Consider the following 19,248-nt stretch of genomic DNA (forward strand, 5'->3'; position numbering starts at 1 on the left):
ACTTAATGTGATCAAAGTGGACAGCAAAATGAGAAATTTAGGAAAAAAAAATTAAAAGTAACTTGCTTTGAAAATTAACAGAGAGCTGGGTTTCTTCCACAGTTTCTTTAAATCTGTTCTTACTGGCTTGCATACTATTATAGTAACCTTAAGTTAGCTCTGGTCAAGGCTACAAATTAGTAAGCAACATGACAATATTAATACCTGATGGCATAATTAAATGTTGCTAATTTTGCCTTTAAATTCTTTTCTTCTAGGTTCCATAGATTGTACACTAACATTCTCTCACCCAACCTGGTACTGGGAAAACCTGCTGAAGATCTGTGTTTTCATCTTCGCCTTCATCATGCCCGTCCTCATCATTACTGTGTGTTATGGACTGATGATCTTACGCCTCAAGAGTGTCCGCATGCTCTCTGGCTCCAAAGAAAAGGACAGGAACCTGCGCAGGATCACCAGGATGGTGCTGGTGGTCGTGGCTGTGTTCATCGTCTGCTGGACCCCCATCCACATCTACGTCATCATCAAAGCCTTGGTTACAATCCCAGAAACAACATTCCAGACCGTTTCTTGGCACTTCTGTATCGCTCTAGGTTACACAAACAGCTGCCTCAACCCGGTCCTTTATGCATTTCTGGATGAAAACTTCAAACGATGCTTCAGAGAGTTCTGTATCCCAACTTCCTCGACCATTGAGCAACAAAACTCCACTCGAATTCGTCAGAACACTAGAGATCACCCCTCCACGGCCAATACAGTGGATAGGACTAACCATCAGGTATGTGGTTTCCAGAATTAGGTGTACTCACTGGGGATGACATAAAGAGCTTTGTACCAATCCAAGATTTTAATCTGTTAGGAGATCAGTAAGGAGGGAATTGAGGTTCAACATAAAAATGGAAGGAGAAGGGGAGCAAATTTTGATCCTAGTGTCAGAGAAGAGCTTTGTTATATAAACTGTGCTCTTTATATATGACTGTACATCTTCATTTAAGTATAACGGTATACCAACTAGAACTCTATAAAGTTGTTAAAAATCACTTTTTCAAGGCTTTTTCTTCTATGCAAATGTAATGACTTTAGCATATTGCGAAAGTGATTCTGATCTAGAATCCTTTTCATTTTCCCCAGACATGCTATGTATTTCATGGATATCACCTTAATATCCCTTTCACTTCTCAAAAGCCAGTCCTGCTCTGTGCTTAAAGAGAAAGGTTCAGTGCCTTGGCCACTGTGGTCATGAGCATACGATATTCCCAGCAAACCAGCATCACAGCAAAGGAGAAAAGATTTTAAAACAGCCACCTCTAACTTTTGTTAAGCTATTGGTTTGTAAATTTTGCTATCTGAACTCTAGAGCAAACATCAAACATATTACCTGATTATTAGATCAAATAATGTTTTAACAGTCATCATACTAGTTGGGGATAATATCATGAGAAGTGACTAGTTTTTAGAAGATGTATTCCCATGCCCAGAAGAGTACAGATCATGGCCGACACAGAAGGATTCAAGATTTACACACAATATTAGAGTCATATGAGAAATCAACAAGGGGAAAAGAGAAAAAACCTGTCTCCACATTAATATTACCTGGTTAAGGGACTGGTTGGCAAAATTTGACCTCGGACCAACAAAGTCAATCCAACATATGACTTAATTATCAATATTAATTTAAGTAAATTTTCAAATAACGATGCAGCCTGTATAATTTTTTAACACAGAACTCAGATTCAAACATCCTGTGAAGTAAATGCTCAGGCTCAAAACCTCGGACAAAGTCCTAGAGTCAGGGGGCAGGACAATAGGGACAGATAGCTCCATAAAAGTGAACAGGAAGTCAGGTCTACGAGAAGCCAGAGAGAGGCCTTGGCCCCTAGAGTGAAGCTGTTTCCACTTGCTGTCTCTGCACCACGCCCCAGCTCTCACAGTCCCCTATTAGTCCCCGTGTTGCCACCCAGCCCAGCTCAGGCTCATCCTTTCTAATTGACCACAGGACTAACGCAACATGGCCCAGATGCATCTGGGACATTAATTCCCCTACCCCTGATGCTCAATAACGCTAAAATGAACACAGGAACTCACGCCCCCTAGAGAGCATGAGGTAATGATGGCAGACCCACTTCCAGCCAAAGGGAAATTATTAACTTATTATGTCTCACTTCTAATTCCATTTCAGAAATAAAAGCCAGAAAGAAACGGTTTTTGACTCTGCTTCTTTTCTCTAATTTTTTTCCACATCAAGACCTCTAAACCTGCTCCTTTTCCTAAGCAGCTCTCCTATTCAGTGACTGTCAAAATCTTTTGAGTAACTTAAAACGGGTAGGGTCTTAAATAGGTTTTCTCCAAACTGAGGATAACATATTAGAGAATGCAATTTAAAACTCTCAGTCCTAAGCTAAGATTAAAATATTTTGCTTTGGAGTAAAATATTTGCAGTGGAGCAAAATGATGGCCATTATAAAGTTTTGACCCTTCCTCCTGGAGGGCCTTTCCTCTCCTGCCGAGTTCGTTAGGGCAGGGCTGTTTGGTCATGTACCCTGGACCACTGCTAGGGCTCGTTGTCACATCTGGCCTCTCAGTCATCCTTCACTCAACCTCACTGTCCTGAGGCACAGCTCCCAGCCTGCCTGGTGGAGGATGAGTGTCCTTCAGTGGCCCAACACTGCCCTTGACTCCCTTTCAAATCCAGCATTTTCACAGTAATGTGGCTCTTGCACAGCCAGATCGAGGAGAAAAGAAGCTAATTGGAGGAGTTCTGCTCTAGGTTACTAAAAGGTTTGCTTCAAAATACATCCAATTAAAGCTTATCTTCGTTGCTGCCTCTATGAAGCAGCATCAGTGTCAGATAACGGCAGAAACACATTAGCCCTGGACTTGGCTGCTGTCCCAAGATGCCCAGCTGGGAGAGCTGGACACAGAGGAGAGGCTGCCAGGAAAAGAGGAAAAGACACTCTAACATATTCGAAAATCAAGATAAATCAAAGATCCTTTTCACTAATCTCTATTGATGTGTCATCATTAAAATTAAGACAGCTACACAGACAACTAGAACAGTATATGAGCCTCTGGAGGTAGTTTCAATAATATACCAAATCATAAAATGATTTGAAGGACAAATCAGAGACTTTATGGCAGTGTCTATAGGACATATTTGATTAGTTGTGCAAATTCAGAATCCAACAAACATGTTCAGTGGTGGTTGCTATTTTACATCATAAAACATCATGTTAGAAAACATAGCTAATTGGATTTGCATTAACTTAACTGCGTGTTTGAGATCTGTATTGGTTGTAAATGTTTTTTTCTGCCTATATATTTGTATTTTCTCCAAGAATTAGATTATACCATATATGTCACATTTCAAGCACATTAGTAAACTTCATATTCCACAGATCAGAGATCCAATATCAAACCTTCCCAGGGTGTCTGCATTCTGACAACTGTACGCTGAGGCCATGTCCATACAGCGCAAAGTGAAGTGGCAATTTGGCAGTTATCAAGGTAATTTGATAAGCCATATGAGAAAATTCTGTACCCAAAATAAACTTTGAGTCATACTTACATATTTAAAAGCTGCTCCGTCAGCTTTTGCAGCATAACAAACCATTCCAAAATCTAGTGGCTTGAAGCTACCATTTATTTAGTTTGCAATTCTATAGCTCAGTCACTTGGGCTGGGTTTGGCCAGACCATTCTTCCAGTCTCAGCTGGGCTCACTCTGAGATTAGCTGCCAGATGGGCTGTCAGCTAGCTGATCTTCATGGCCTCGGCAAGAATGGCCAGCTCCATGGGGACTCACATCCTCCAGCATGTTAGCCCAGGCTTGTTCTCACAGCGGTCACAGGTTCTGAGAGAAAAAGACAGAAAAGAAAGCAAGTCTTCTTGAGGCCTAGGGTCAGAACTGGCAAAAGGTCACTTCTGGGCTTTTTATAGGTCAAATAAAGGCAACTTGTCAACCTAGATTCAAGGGGTGGGAAAATAGACTTCACCTCTCGCTGATAGAAGCTGCAATCCCATTGCAAAGGGATGTGGATATAGAGAGAGGAACAGTTGTAGCCACTTATCCTAACAATCTACAGTAAGTGCATGCTGCAAGGGACAGGCAAGCCGTGGCTCCCTGAGAGCAGGAACCACATCTGTCTTGCTCTTTCTTGTCTCTACAGTATCTACCTAGCACAGTGTCTGGCACATTAAAAAGTACTCCCCAAATATCTTTGGAATGAATGAATGAATGAATGATGGGAAAGCTCATGATATTTCAGGAGATGTGGAGGGTGGTGGGAATGATCCCTTTCTTGTCCAGCTGGCAGACAACCTAAATGACCACGTAATGCTCTGACAATATTCCTGGCTCACCATCAGTAATGGGACAAGATTCATGGTAGGGCTTCTTCCTTTTCTCCTCCCCAGCTTTTATACTCTGATCAAAAGTTATGCTTTTCGAAAAAACAGGTTACATTTGTGCTTGTGTTCTAATTTTATTTTTAACAAGTGCTTTTGATGAGAAGACCAAGAACTGGATTCAGTGCCCTAAAGAGGTCTTTCCCTGGCTAAGTATGAAAAAAGAAAAAGAAGAAGGTCTCTTATTTGTATTTGTGCATGCCAGGGCTCAGCCTCCTGCTCCAGCTGTAGTATCCATGCCTGATGTATGCTCAGCTTGTTGTCTTTATGGCTCCTAGATCTTTATTAGGTAAACTCGGGTAGAGGCATTCATTTGCCAGCTACTCTCAGTGCAACTTAATTTCTCTGTTCATGTCCTGCCCTGCTGTTGTCTTATTGAACTCCACTTCTCCCATTTTCTGAGATCATTTCAGATCCAACTCAGACCTGCAATGCTGGCCACTGCTAACATGACTTCCTTGCCTGCTTTCTGCCCCAATCATATTGTGTAATGCATTTTCTATTTTGACACATAGGTGACTTTTGAAAACGTTAAACATTACATAGGAAAAGAAACAACTCTACTAGATCAGTTGGATTATTATTTAAACAGTTGGTACTAACTACAACCACAGTAATAAAGCTATCTTACATTTGTATGATGGTGTACAGATTTAAAAGTGCTGTCATGAGAACCGTCACATCTCGTCCTGTAACAACGCTGATGGGTAAACAGGAGAAAATAAATGCTCAGGGAGGTTAAATGATCATACAAGGTCAAACAGCCAGTAAGCAGTAGAATCCAGACTTCTAATATTTATTCAAAGCTTTACTCCGCCTTCCCGTACAGTGCCACCTTGCACTCTATTATAATTGTGTGGTCTCAGCCAGAGATTCTCAACTTCTCCATGAGCTTCAGGAAAGTTTAAGTTCCCAGGAGCTTCTCTAAGAGATTATGGTTCGCCGTGTGAGTATAGGGTCCAAGGATCTGCATTTTAAATAAAACACTAAACTGAAAACTCTGATTTAAATTGTAACTTCATCTCCAAACACTACCAAATTTACTATTTCGTCTAACCTGGGAAACCATTTAAATCAAGCTGTCTGACATGAATTTTTTTCACCAAATGAACCATGTGTTTTTCAAAATAATGTAGTTATCCTAGGAAAAAGCCTTCACATTCTAATGTATCTATCAGTGAGTCTTCTAAAACAAAGTAATATAATAGCAATAAAGCTAACATTATGGTATGTCCGGCTAATTCCTTTTCATTAATATGGCAAGTTCATTCCTAAACCCTCTGATTACTATTTTTAAAGCACTTTCTTAACATTTTAATACAAATAGCAGGTCCAGAGATTAGGAGATGCTTTGCATTTGGATTAACTATAAAACTATATTATCCCCAGCTAAACTAAAAACAGAAGCCTAACTTTTAAAATCAACTTTGTAACTTTCAAGGCTGAATTTCAGTTTTTTGCAAGACATCTGTGGAGAGCTAATTTGGGAAAGAAATTATTTCAATGCCACGACAAAAACGCCAAATGAGAATAGCTCACAAAATTACCACTGGACAACATTAATGCATGCTTTGTGAGTGAAATCAAAATGGCTATTCTTTCAATTCTATGGTTTAAAAAGAAAATGGTTCCAGTTGTGTGTGTGTGTGTGTGTGTGGTTTGTGCACACATTCATGGATGATACAGGTGTGCCTCTTTATTCATGTCTGGAATTAGAGTTTATCTAGGTTTAAAATGAACAATATTTCATAAATGGCAGAAGAACTTCGTTATGTTTCTATAAATTACTTACAATCTGGGAGTGAAAATGTTATTTAATCAAAAATATGTTCATTCTCAGAAAATATTTGGCTTTGAGACTATTAGCATTCATTGACCAGTTTGTGTCTGGGATGGGATATCTTATCTAATCATATTTGGTGTAGATTTTAATCTCTACTCTACATTTGAGGAATAATAATCCTAATATTTAAGGAAGTACTTGCCCAAGGTCACTGTCAAAAAGTACTGGCTGAGGATTGACTCCAGTTAAGTTTGATTTTATAACCCAGGTTCTTAATCAATGTGCCCTACTATGCCCTAGTCTTATTTCTCACTCTTCTCAGAGTGATGTCTGATCAGTGATCTTTCAGGAAGATTTAGTTTCAAAAATTGGGTTAACTAGTATAATTAGTACAATATTTTCTTGTACTTACTGCTCCAATTAATGTAACTAACTGATAAAAATATAGCAACATATTTTTCTTTAAAAACTAAGTTAAAATGAAATGTCATCTTATTTGGCTAAACTTAAGAGGTGACTTGCCACTTTATAGCCATTTATCATGAAAATATTCTTAACTATTGAGATTTAGTGTTTTGGAACATGTTAATCTTTATTTTCTATCTCACATAGTTTTGGGAACTAAATATGAAAGGTGCCTATTTTTCTCTTTTAACTTTCTACAACACCATATTTATTTTTACTTCTGCCTTTATGAATTTGAAATGCAGTTTCGTAGTACATTTTTTGCTTTTACATTTTTTCTTTCTCCCTAAAGGAAAGGATCATTTGAATGAATATGACCTATCACAAACCAGCCATTAACTTTTGAATGTCATTCTGATCGTTGTATCTTTTGGTAGGGTGCAAATAGACATTTGAGAATTGCTACAATTTGACAAAAATGACAAAATTACTTTGGGGAAGATGTCGTGAGAACTGCAAATTTCTAGAATAAAATATATCTTACTGATAATTTTCCTTTTCTAATTATTATTTCTTTGGAAATCAAGAATCTAGAGACACAACTTTTGTCAGCCATCTTCCTTTACTGTCAGAATATTTTCCTTTTACAGTAGAGTTCCTGGGTTTGAAGTGAATAGAAATTTTTCATAATTAAAAGAAGTGTTAGAGCCATATTTTCTATGGCTTCTGCCTTAGTCAAGAAAAATAAAAGAAAATTTTAAAAGACTTTGACAACAAAAAAAAGCAGTGAATAGTGAATGTGGAATGGGATATGACTACTATACATTTGATAATAAAATCATCTATTAATATTAAACCCACCCTAATTTACCAACTTAGCAAGAATATCTCCTTCTTGCTATTCTTCTTTCATTCTTTTCTATCATGTTTGCTACGATGTGCTTATATTTAAAAATCCCCGAATATAATTAAATACAGGCTCATTCAGACTCAAAACTTCAACTTAAGAAATGTTCTCCTTAACCTATTTTTGGAAATGGAAGTGGTACATGTCACTCTTTCATAGAATTTTAAAACTGAACATTTCTCTGGTTGCTTCAGAAATTCAATAAGACAGTATTTGTCGGAGGTCAAGGAAGGAGAAGCACTTGAGGCCAGGAATTTGAGGCTGCAGTGAGCTGTGATCAAGCCACTGCACTCCAGCCTGGGTTACAGAGCAAGACCTTGTTTCAAAAAAAAAAGAAAAAGAACGAAATTCAATGGGACAAATAGATTTTCAAGTGGCTATAAGTAAATATCAACATCTAAATCTCAATAATCCAACTGGATTTATCAAGCAGATGCAAAATATTCACAGTTCTTAGAACATTGGAACTGAAAAGGAGAACACTGCAGATTGTCTTGTCCAAACCTCCTCTTCCTATAAACAGGGAAATTGCAGGCCATAAAGGTGTTTATTTTATTGTATGCCCTTTTTTTTTTTTACTAAATGTAAAAGATGACGGTGAAGTATTTCCAAATACCTAGTTTTCAAACAGAGTATAAGAAAATTTTTGTAACTATAGAAAAGTCAGATAATTATATTTTATATAAACTCTAGCATATGTAAATTTTATTTTAAAAATGTCAGCAGGTAAGGGGAAACTTTATGATTTGATAAGAATAGCAGATGTAATATAAAATCTTAAAAATTTAGATGGCTCAGCTATTTTCCCAGATTCTACTACTGACCAGTTGGATATCCTTGGGGAAGTTTCTGAAGCTTTCTGTGTTTCAATTTCCTCATGTGTAAGATAGGTGGTAACTACAGTAGATACCAGTTAGGTCTGACATAACATGACATATTATTATCCATGCAAAGTGTCAGGCAACTGGCTAATATTATTATTCTAAGCCATTCAATGAGGATTTAGTGTTTTCACCTTCTCCCTTTCCTTTTCCCCCAAAATTGAATTTCATCTCTTATAAAGAACATTTAAAAAGAATGAAAGAATTTGCCAGAAGAGATCATGAGGTGGTCTAACCCAAGCCTTCTCAGACTTGGCACTGGTGACATTTGGGACCAGACAATCCTTTGTTATGTGGAAACACGCACTGTAGGATGTTCAGTAGCATCCCTGGCTTGTACAGACCAAATGCCAATAGCACCCACCTATCCCCAGCTGTGACAGCCAAAATGTCTTCAGACATTGCCAAATGTCCCCTGGGAGGAAAATCAGTTGAGATCACTGATCTAACAAATTTAAGTATGTTTAATAGATGAAGAAATACCAGGATCCAAATTAGTTGTGATGTTGTTACTGTAGTGTCTAAGAAAGTTGGAACTAGACCCTAGGTGTTCTAACTTTAATCTAATCCTTCTCTGAAACATTACACTGATTTCTCAAAAGAAAATTTATGTAACCAAAACATTTGTATCCCCGTAATATTCTGAGATTTAAAAAAAAAAAAAGAAAGTTTTCTTCTAAATTGCTAACCAGTTGCAAAGAAAACGACTCAGTATTAATGGAAGACAAGGGAAAAGCACAATTCTTCAACCCTTATATTACTTCAAGCTTCTCTTTCAGAGAAAATGATCTTCAGCTTGAAACATTATTAAGAAAGAATTAAAGGCCAATAAAGGTGATGATATTGTTAGAGAATCCTGAGAGGCTCTGAATGAGGTCAAATTTCCCGGTGGTATTAAAACATTAAGAGAAGTTGTAGATGAAACACAGTTAATGAAACACAAATCATAATCTCTGAACAAAGAAAAATAGGAAGAGTTCCAGAAACCTAGGGTAAAAAAAATAGAGTCTCAAGTTTAATGAGAATATTGTAGCAACTGAAAACCACAGAATATTTAGCTTTCTTTGTACAGAGTGTTTTCAGAACCTAGATCAGGTCATTAAAATGTATTTTGAGAGCACTTAGAAATGAAGCAAGTAACCTCTAAGAGGCAAGATAAGATTAGTTACGGCAAAACAAATTTTATTTGCTTAGAGAATTACTGGACAGGGAAATCAGATAAACCCTGTATAGATAGTGTTTTTAACAATAGATTTGATGAGATTTTGTTAATTTCTGTAATACAATACTATGTTTAATTATGATCTAGATATAATGGTACAATAAGGTAGGAATATAAACTTTTAACTAATGCCCATCAGTGGGGGAATGCTGAATAACCCAGATGATACGATAGTAGTTAATAGAGAAAAAAATTCTTTTTTTTTTTTTTTTGAGACAAGAGTCTAACTCTGTTGCCCTGGCTAGAGTGAGTGCTGTGGCATTAGCCTAGCTCACAGCAACCTCAAACTCCTGGGCTCAAGTGATCCTACTGCCTCAGCCTCCCGAGTAGCTGGGACTACAGGCATGCGCCACCATGCCCAACTAGTTTTTTCTATATATTTAGTTGTCCAGAGACGGGGTCTCGCTCTTGCTCAGGCTGGTCTCAAACTCCTGAGCTCAAACAATCCGCCCGCCTCGGCCTCCCAGAGTGCTAGGATTACAGGCGTGAGCCACCGCGCCAGGCCATTAATAGAGAAAAATTTTTGTCCAAACATCCAACTATAGAAACATAGAATGTGAGTGATAACAGATACAAAAAATGTCATAAGGGTTTTATTTCATGGGCCAACAGTATGATATAGGACATCTAAACTGTTGCAATTATAGATCATATCAATAAAATCTAGTATCTAGAACCAAAGAAATGTTAGCCTTCCTCTACTAGAAAATGCACTTCAGAAATGAAACAAGCAAGTTAGATTGAGTTCAGGCATAAATAACCGAGATGGTGAAGGGAGTTAACTGCACGTGGTTACCCTGGGAAATAGAAGACTCAGAGTGGCCAAGATAGTTATCTTCATATACTTAAAGCAATGTGAGTAGGGAATTGGACTTACCCAGTATAATCCCTCTAACTAAAGCCAATGGGTAGAAGTTGCCAGGAAAGATATTTCAATACAACCAAAAAAAGAATCTTCTTTTTAAAAAAAACCATTTTATTGAGGTATGATTGAAATACAAAAATATGTACATACTTACTGTATACAACTGGATGAGTTTGGAAAGATTTTTCTTAACTTTGAGACACAGGAATTTCCTTGTTACCAGACGTCTCTAATGTTCAAACATCAGTATGTTGCCTACATAAAAGGTACATTGAGAGAATTCAGTTGTTAAGCTTGGATGATTAAAGAGAGGGAATGACTCCTTGAATAAGGTCTGGTCATGGGGATTAATACTATGCAAAATAGCATTTAAAAAGCTTTGAAACGCCCTACTATGTGTGTGTACATGTATGTATTGCATACATATACAATTCATTTTTTAAACCAAAATTTTCAGATCTATCTGAGCACAGGCTCAGTTTTTCAAGGAACATTTTACAGAATGAAGGTTTTACTAAGCAGTTTTGAAAAGCTCACTGGAGATCATCAGTCCCAGTTAGTCATGAATCTATTAAAAACTCAATGTTTCATTGGAATAAATGGCAATGTCTCATAATTCCAGACATTAAGCAGAATCCTAAAATTGACTGTTAAACTCTTATTCACACCCATTTAAAATATCTAAACACTTCAGTACACAAACAAGACACTAAAATTTCATCTCTCTGAAAACAAGGCAGGTTGTATTTTGTTTGAATTTTCACTTCTGTTTTGCTTTGTTTTGAAGCTTGACACTTTCTGGTTATAATTAAAAGGAAAAAAATCTATGTAGCTTCAGGATATGTTTTCATTGAATTCAACTACACATTGCTAAGAATAAGCATTATAATTGACACGGTCTTCTGTTTTGAATGAAATCTCTCTACAGAAAATGGATTTCTTTTAACAGTCACCTATGCTCAACTGTGAGAAGCATACCAAAGGTTGACTATGACAATATTTCTTGTGAAATAACATAAGATTGGAAGCCAGGGAACCTGACGCAAGCCGTGCTGATGACCACTGGCGGGAATTCAGCATCTCAGCCAGTGATCGCGTAAGGGATCCCTTCACACGCAGGAGTTTTGAGCCTCTTGACTGCTCAAGAATTAAGGTTCATTTCTGGGTTCGATTGATTACCCCATTCAGACTCCAGAGGCCAGCTCCCCTTAGTGGACAACAAATGTAACCAGCAAAGCTTTTTTTTTTTAATAAGAGAAAAGATTTATCATATTGAACAAAATTAGTCCATAGTAAAAGCAGGAGGAAGCATATGACAGATTAAGTCTGGATCCCTTGAACTACCAAATTATTCCAGCTATTCCTGAATTCTCTTTTGCTGAAGTTGGACTCTAGATTCTACTATGTCTGATTCCGACAGCGGAGCTTGGGAGAAGGGATGAATTTCCTATTACTTTGGTATATGGAGATCATCGCCTCTGAGTCATCAACTCCACAGTTTTTTTGCATGGCTGTTTTCATGGTTTCTGTAATGAATGAGATTTTGAAGCCTATTAGTGGCTGAAACTCTGGTCAGCTTCAAAAGTACCCAAGCCTGTTATGGGCTTCAATTGCAACTTTGGAAGGCCCCACAAATAGGAAAAGGAAAATGGAAGTGCAGGAGAGTGGCTGCAAAATAGTAATTTTCTACCAGCTTTCCTCCTCTGATACACTTGGGCAGGTCACTTCACCTCTCAAGGCTCTGTTTGTCTTCATAGATTGACAAAGTTGGAAAAGATGATCTCTTAAATTTCCTCTAGCTCCAAAACTGCAGGAAATACACACCAATCTTTGCATGGATAAAGATTAAAAGTGCCTTCAATAAGCTTCAGTTGAACCTTAAAATGGTTTTCAAACATTTTATTTTTTCAAATAAGACAAAAAATAGCCCTGGGGAATTTGCTAGTTGACTTCCTGGAAAAATTATAGTTTAAAAAACCGCTACCAAAAATGGAAAACTGATGGTAGAGAATAGTATTATATCTATATATCTAATGTATGTGTCTATCATATCTAATATTAAATGTCAAATCTATGAAAATGTGTAACTGTACCGTGGTAATTGTCAGAAAAGAAGCCTGGCCTTACAAAATGGCAGGGAGTTGCAAAACTCCAAGGGAGGTATCTTAGCAAGCAAGCAGGTTGGATTGTCACAACTCAATGGGTGCCAAAAATAGACGATGTGACTCAGTGTACCACAGAAAACCGTTTATTACTCACAGCAAAGCAAACAGCAGGAGTATCAACATGGTATCGCTAGTTCCCTTGCCTTTACGTCTCATGATGTGACACAATGAACCCAGATTACTGCTACATACACAATGGGCTGCACCACAGCTAAGGAGCTCAGAGCTAAGGGTTCATCATCTTTTGTAGCAAGCAGTAAACAAACCAATCCTCCTACCAGGGAGCCAGAGTCACAGAGTAGTCATGCTGTGGTGCTCATGTGGTCAAGCAGTTAAGGTTCTTAATTGACTATAGCACTAGCTGTACAAACAACACAGGGTCAGAAGATAATGAGGTCTTGCAGTCCAGCTCAGTCAGCAAGAATGGGCAGGGATGCTCAGAGGCCTGCTTCTCCCAGTAATTCCCAGGTCAGCCCAGCATATTCTTGGCTGAACTTAAATTTTCAGCCACCTAAAAAGTATGCCACCCTATCAGCAATTTGGATTAGGCATATTGACAAGGGCTAGGACCAAATCTGTTCCATTTATTTCAATTAATACTGTATTAAGGTTATTATTATATCAACAGAATCCCATCCACTAGATGAGGTTAGTCTGCAGTGTTAAACACAAGCATGCGCTCCAGGATTGCAGACCCTAATTGAATAAGTCGCCGTGGGGACTAAAAGGTCTTATTTCAGACACCATCTAGCTTCTTTTCTTATGGTATGCATGGATTGCACCACCACATTGTGGGTATTAATCCAAACACAACAGGAACATTTGGCAACCATGCAAATCCTCCTATTCAGCCAGAACCAATGATCCACTTACAGTCAGCCAGTTCAGACTGACCTGCTGATCTTCTATGGTTTACTACATCTCATTGGCTATGGTAGCAAAATAAGGATCTGTCTCTAGAATGTGGACTCTGATGTCCAGGAACAATACTCACACTATTGTATAGAAACAGAAAACCAAGTATCCTTTGGGTAGGAAAGCCCTCTTTACCTAGGGGCCCATCATTCTCTTCTTTGGGAGCCTCTGTTCTAACAGGCATAACCATGTTGCCTTATGATTGAGTCCCTTTGGAGGGGGTTGGTTTTCCCATCCTGCTCTTTGTTTTGGATTGCAGAGACTTTATCTGGCTTAGGGAATGCTGTCTTTATCCTGGCCATCTCCTGGCCCTAAATCAGCACAGCTGCCAGTACAGGATCTTCCAGCAAGAAAGGTAGTGGACTCCTCCACCTTGCAGGGAGGAAAGCAATCTTAAAAACTCATCTGTCGTGCTCTGTATGAAGAGCCATCGTAGGGGCTGTTATTCAGTACAGAACAGACGAGCCAGGGTAGCTTCAGTCCTCAGGCTTTGAGTAGCTTCCTCCATGGAATTTCATGGGATTTTATTGTGCTCAAGAAAATCTTCTTGGATTGGCCATAATATAGTTACCGAAACAGAAATCCAGAGTAGAGAACCTCACTGTGGGGTATGATTCTGTCCCAGTGAAATAATTTGCGGTAGTTTAATGCTTGGGGTCTCATGTGAGACAGCAGCCTTGGTGCTGGTGTTGGTGTTCTAAGGGCATAACTTTTCTGCTTCTTCATCACACAAATGCAGCAGCCAAATGTGTAACAGCTCCTCAATCTGTTGGTCAAAGTATCCCTGAACTTCTTTCCTTTCCCTCACACTATGGGTCTGCATCTTGTACTCTCTGTGGGACATATTACCCTCCAGATGTATCCAGTTGTGACCTAAAACTTGGTGCAGTTATGCTTTCCTCCCTAGTGGAGCCCGGTGTCCTCCTAGTCCCCCAGCCCACAGGTGAGCAAACGGCGACCTGGTGTGTTAGATTTTACCTTCACCTCTCAGCCTCTGTCTATTAACTCAACTCTTGCTCATCAACGGACAGGAGAGACATCAATAGGTAGATAACTCACTGCCCGCCTTCTGCACCACTTGAGCCAGATATTTGCTACCAGACTCACAGAGTTTACAAATGTCCCTGAACCCATCTTGTGAGTCATTGACTCTTTTTTCCAAAAAATTGTTGTCTGTCCTGGGACCCTGCACATTGTGCCATTTTGTCCGGGAAGAATTTCGACCTCGTAGAAGATGGCAAGAGTAACAAGACTCCAGAGGAGATGACCGAGCAAGCAGGATGCTTTGCCACAACTCTGCTGGGGCCGAAGTAAACAAAAACACTCAGTTTATTAGTCATGGCGCAGCAAACAACAGAGGCTTTAGTGTCACAGTGCCAGGTCCCTGACTCCCAAATCCCCCACAAGATGATGCGATGGGACCAGATGGTGGGTGGCTACACAGACAACACGTTGTACCAAGGCTGAGAAACTCAGAACTTAAGTCTTAGCAGCTGGGAGAGCAATAACCAAGCCTTTCCTGGGAGCAAGCAGTCACGCAGTGGCCAATGCCTGTGCCTGTTTAATTGCCTATGTGACTCGCTACAGAAATGATCGGAGTCAGAGGACGGTTAGGCCTTGCAGTGTGGCAGAGTCAGCACGGCGTGCAGGGATGCTCCTGGCCCCTGGTGGACTGCCTCTCCCAACAGTGACAGGGATCTGATCTAGTCCTTATTCTCAGCAAGTACATACTGAAATATTTAGGGGTAAAGGGCCAATTTAACATCAAACAATTCAAAAAGATGATGATGATGATGTGTGTATGTGTTTGTCTAGGAGAGAGAAGAAAAACAGAGAAAGCGCATGGTGAAACAAATGGATAAAGCAAATTTACCAAAATAAGGTTAAAAAAAAGATCTTGCATCCCTTTACATTTATTATACAAACACCTCCTTTTCTCCTCACCAAATTATAACTGTGGTAACGACAATTATTTGTTAATCATGAAACTTGTTCTATTTCCACAGTCTTCCTCCCTTATTTGAAAACATCAAGCTGCATTTTGATGTATCTGAACAAATGTTATGTTACTGCTGAACATACATGCTAGCTTCACTCTGGGGGCGGGGGGGGGTGCACTTTGAATTAGTTACTCCTGAAAAAAAAGAATCAATTAATTTTGAGAATTGGGTAAAAATAAAAATCTCTTTATCCAGAAATAACAAGCATAAGAAGTATTGCCAAAAAAGTATTGCTTTTCTTTTGAAATGTTGGCCAAGTCATAGATGATTCGACGACAAGTAGGGAGATAAGATAAGGATAAAGAACAGAGGGAGAGAACGAGTTTGGGTTAAAATGTGTTCTGTCAAGGAAATTATCAATCTTAACTATAGGGACTAGTATACAATTCTTCAGTAGTGCACACAAATGCAAGAGCACATTCATAATGACTCAAGAGATTATTCATCATTACCAAAGATATTAATTAACATCTCAACATTTAGGAAAAACTGAAGATTGCAGGTGACGATATACGTGAAGCTCCTCGATACAGTTCTTACAAACCAAAAGATCTCAATACACATGTGCTGCCATCAAATGTGAAATGCTCACTGTCTTTGCTCTTTTTCTCCTTTCAGCTAGAAAATCTGGAAGCTGAAACTGCTCCATTGCCCTAACTGGGTCTCATGCCATTCAGACCCTCACCAAGCCTAAGAGCCACCATCTGTGTGAAGCAGGTCACTGCAAGAATGCGTGAGAGGCTCTAGTTCCCTAGGAAAGTGCCTGCTTTGGAATCATCAAAACTCTTTCCTCTCTGGCCACCCCACTCTGAACAGCAGAGGGACATTTAAACCAAGTCAAACATTTGGAAGGAAAGGAATATACCACGCTAACGAATCCAGCTTGTGTACACAATCACGAGGAAGACCCCCAGTGGGACCAAAACACATCATGGTATGTGAATTGAGGTCATCATAGAAGGTAACCCTTCTGTATGTAATATTTTGTTTTCAAGCAAATATTTATGACCTCATCAAAGAAAAACCACCAATTGTTAAATTCACCATAGTAACATGTAAAGTAAATGCTACCTCTGATCAAAGTCCCTTGTGTGGTAAGTCCAAGTCTTTCTAGTGTTTTATAAAGGAATATATTCTTCTATTTTTGATCTTTAATGTTCACCCTAAAATTGTCATCTGGTAGAGACATCATTTCCACCTCCATGTCTTGGTTTTGTATTGTTTCAAAGAATAACATCTCTCTTACCTTGCTCCATAATTATAAGGGAAGAGATGAATGTGAAAGGTAACCTGAAACCCAGTCACGTGTCAGCTGCAGAAAGGTTGATTTTTGTGCACTGCAGATACTTCCTGAGTCATATTGGGGGATTCTCCGTTCTTAGCCTTTCAGTGGTTTGCTCTCCAGTTTTAAATGTGCAAATTCCCTTGCTCCTATCTAAGTGTTCACGAGAGGGAATAGTCAGCCAATGAGCTCATCACTTCATCCATGCAGGAAGTCAAGAATTAAAGTGTGCTCTCCATTTGTCACTGGCTTCTCCATACTGCACATTCCTTACACATTTTATTTCCTTTTTTAATTCAGCTCAGAATATTTATGCCTTTTGAATCAGCATGATAAAATGACAAAGGTTTTTTTGATTGCCAGAACCATTTAGACTTAAAAAAAAAGATCCAATAAACTTAATCTCAAGACAGAAAGACTCAAATGACCATATAGAAATATGTGTGATCTATTTTTCAATCCTGTGCAGTTACTTGGACATGAAATATTAACAATGGCCCAGAAATATTTCCTTGAAGATTGCGTTTATGTGATGTTGTCATCAATATTTTAGTCTTTTTGATCTCTGCTAAATGTCAAGATTTCCTTTGTAAAGTGTCAATCATCTAAGTACTTTCTCTAAGACAATTCTCCTCTTTGACTGGGTTTCTTTGTTATGAAATACTGTAGAGATTTGGCAATCACCGATTTTATTTGATCTATGTAGACAGCCAAGTCAGATGGCCCATGCCGAGAAGCTCTCCACTTTGAACTTCTGTCAGTACTGATTAAATGAATCAAGTACATTTTAGTTACCTATGAAGATACAAGTAGAAAACAGGGTGCTGGCTTCTCTTGTGAGGATACCTGAGTCTACAAGTCACCAGCAGACTCGATTGTAATATTCGTATCCCTTCATCAATCTAACAAGGCACAAATATGCACCAGACATCCAAAGGCAATGTTTCTGGAAGACAGCTGAATAACTGAATTTACTGTCTCAGATCCAACTGGCTGTAGTTATGTGGGCCCAACCCATGTATCCATTAGATGAGGAAAAAAACAAAAAAAGTCAAGACAAGTGTTTTAATGTTTCCTTCTGATGAAGTCTCATATTTGCTTCTAACAATCTCTTTTTCAAATATTGTGTTGCAGAATAGATGTGCATTATGTGTAATTTTTTAATATTTTCTGATCAAAATAATTAAAACCAGGACCTTAAAAAGATTTAGAATGTTAGATAAATCTATTTGTTTGTGTATATTTACACGTATACACTACTAGAGCTTCCATAATTAAAATGGATAATTCAAATGGAACACAATAAGGGAGAATGAAATATTTGTGTACAAGTCACTGGGAAGGAAAATTAGTGCTTTTAATGGACTATAATGACATGAGTTCTCTCAAGGGACAACATAGTACTGCTTTTGCTCATATGGCTGTTTTTCAACAGTCATTGTTTCTGCATAATGACCAGCTCTTAGGGTTAATTATCTGCCATGCAGTTGAGAGCAACTTAGTATTCATGCAGGACTTGATCAATCTTTTTCTACAAATGTCATGTGTATGAACAAGGCTCTTCCATGCCATCTTTTAGATTCTACATAGAATACACAATGAAGGGGTTAATTTAAAAAATAAGATATTCTAAAGTAAATAAAAAATAAGTGTGTTGTCAATATTTTTCACGCAAAACCTTTTTTTATTATAAATTCTCTACAACTACCTTGTGATTCCAAGGCAAATAGAGACATAGCATCCCTGACTCAGTTGGATGGGCTAAGGTTTCTGACGAAAACAGAAGATAAAGAAAATGTAGTGTTCTGCTTTGTTCTTCCTTTTTATTTCACCCTTGCCTTTCTGAGTGGGATTTCTTTCTGGTTTTCCAGCTGAGGCATAGAGACTGTGGATGTGAAGCAGAAGATTTGCTTCCTCATCTGATCACTTGCTATGGAAATTCTAGCTTACTCTGTCCTAAGTAGTCCATGGTCTCTTCTCCTTCACTCCGTACCCTCACTATTAGTTAGCACCTGCATCCTTCTCTCCTTGCCAATCACTAGAAAGGAAAGAGGAGGAAAGATGAGACTCAGCTGGGCAGGAGAGGGGCCCCAGGACCCTGAGCTTAAATGGCCCTGGCAGTGGGGATCCTCAGAAGGGGATTTCATCACCTCTTAACAATTTGATGATGTCAGATAAAAGAGTTTAATGAAGAGACTAAAATTTGAGCTTCAGGGTCATGCAGACCCATTTCTGAATACACTTGGTGAAATATTTTGGCTTTGTAGTTTTGAGCATCATAGTTAAGCTCTCCTAGCTTCATTCTTCTCCTAAAACTGTGGATGATAACAGCAATCTTATTGGGTTGTGGTTAAGATCAGGTGAGATCATGGATATAAATAGCTTGGCTACCTAGTAGCAAATGCTTCCTATTTGTAGTG

The 19,248-nt window shown here is 38.6% G+C and overlaps 1 protein-coding gene across 5 annotated transcripts in view; it reads left to right on the top strand.

Moving 5' to 3' along the window:
• Positions 1-16,946, top strand: part of OPRM1 (opioid receptor, mu 1) — a 110,900-nt gene extending 93,954 nt beyond the window's left edge. The window contains exons 3-5 of one of the 5 annotated variants that reach the window (XR_001137609.1): positions 258-778; positions 3,396-3,504; positions 11,395-11,495. Coding sequence is in view for 4 of the 5 variants with exons in the window: in XM_012646795.1 (XP_012502249.1) it covers positions 258-778; positions 2,369-2,428 (581 nt within the window). In the remaining variant the exon portion in view is untranslated. Of the gene's footprint in view, positions 1-257; positions 779-2,368; positions 2,429-3,395; positions 3,505-11,394; positions 11,496-16,164 lie in introns of those variants that run through there. The other 4 variants (XM_012646797.1, XM_012646796.1, XM_012646795.1 and 1 more) reach the window with 4 other exon arrangements.
• Positions 16,947-19,248: the final 2,302 nt, after the last annotated feature.

Source organism: Propithecus coquereli, unplaced genomic scaffold (assembly GCF_000956105.1).
Source record: "Propithecus coquereli isolate 6110/MARCELLA unplaced genomic scaffold, Pcoq_1.0 Scaffold25, whole genome shotgun sequence".
Lineage (NCBI taxonomy): Eukaryota > Metazoa > Chordata > Mammalia > Primates > Indriidae > Propithecus > Propithecus coquereli.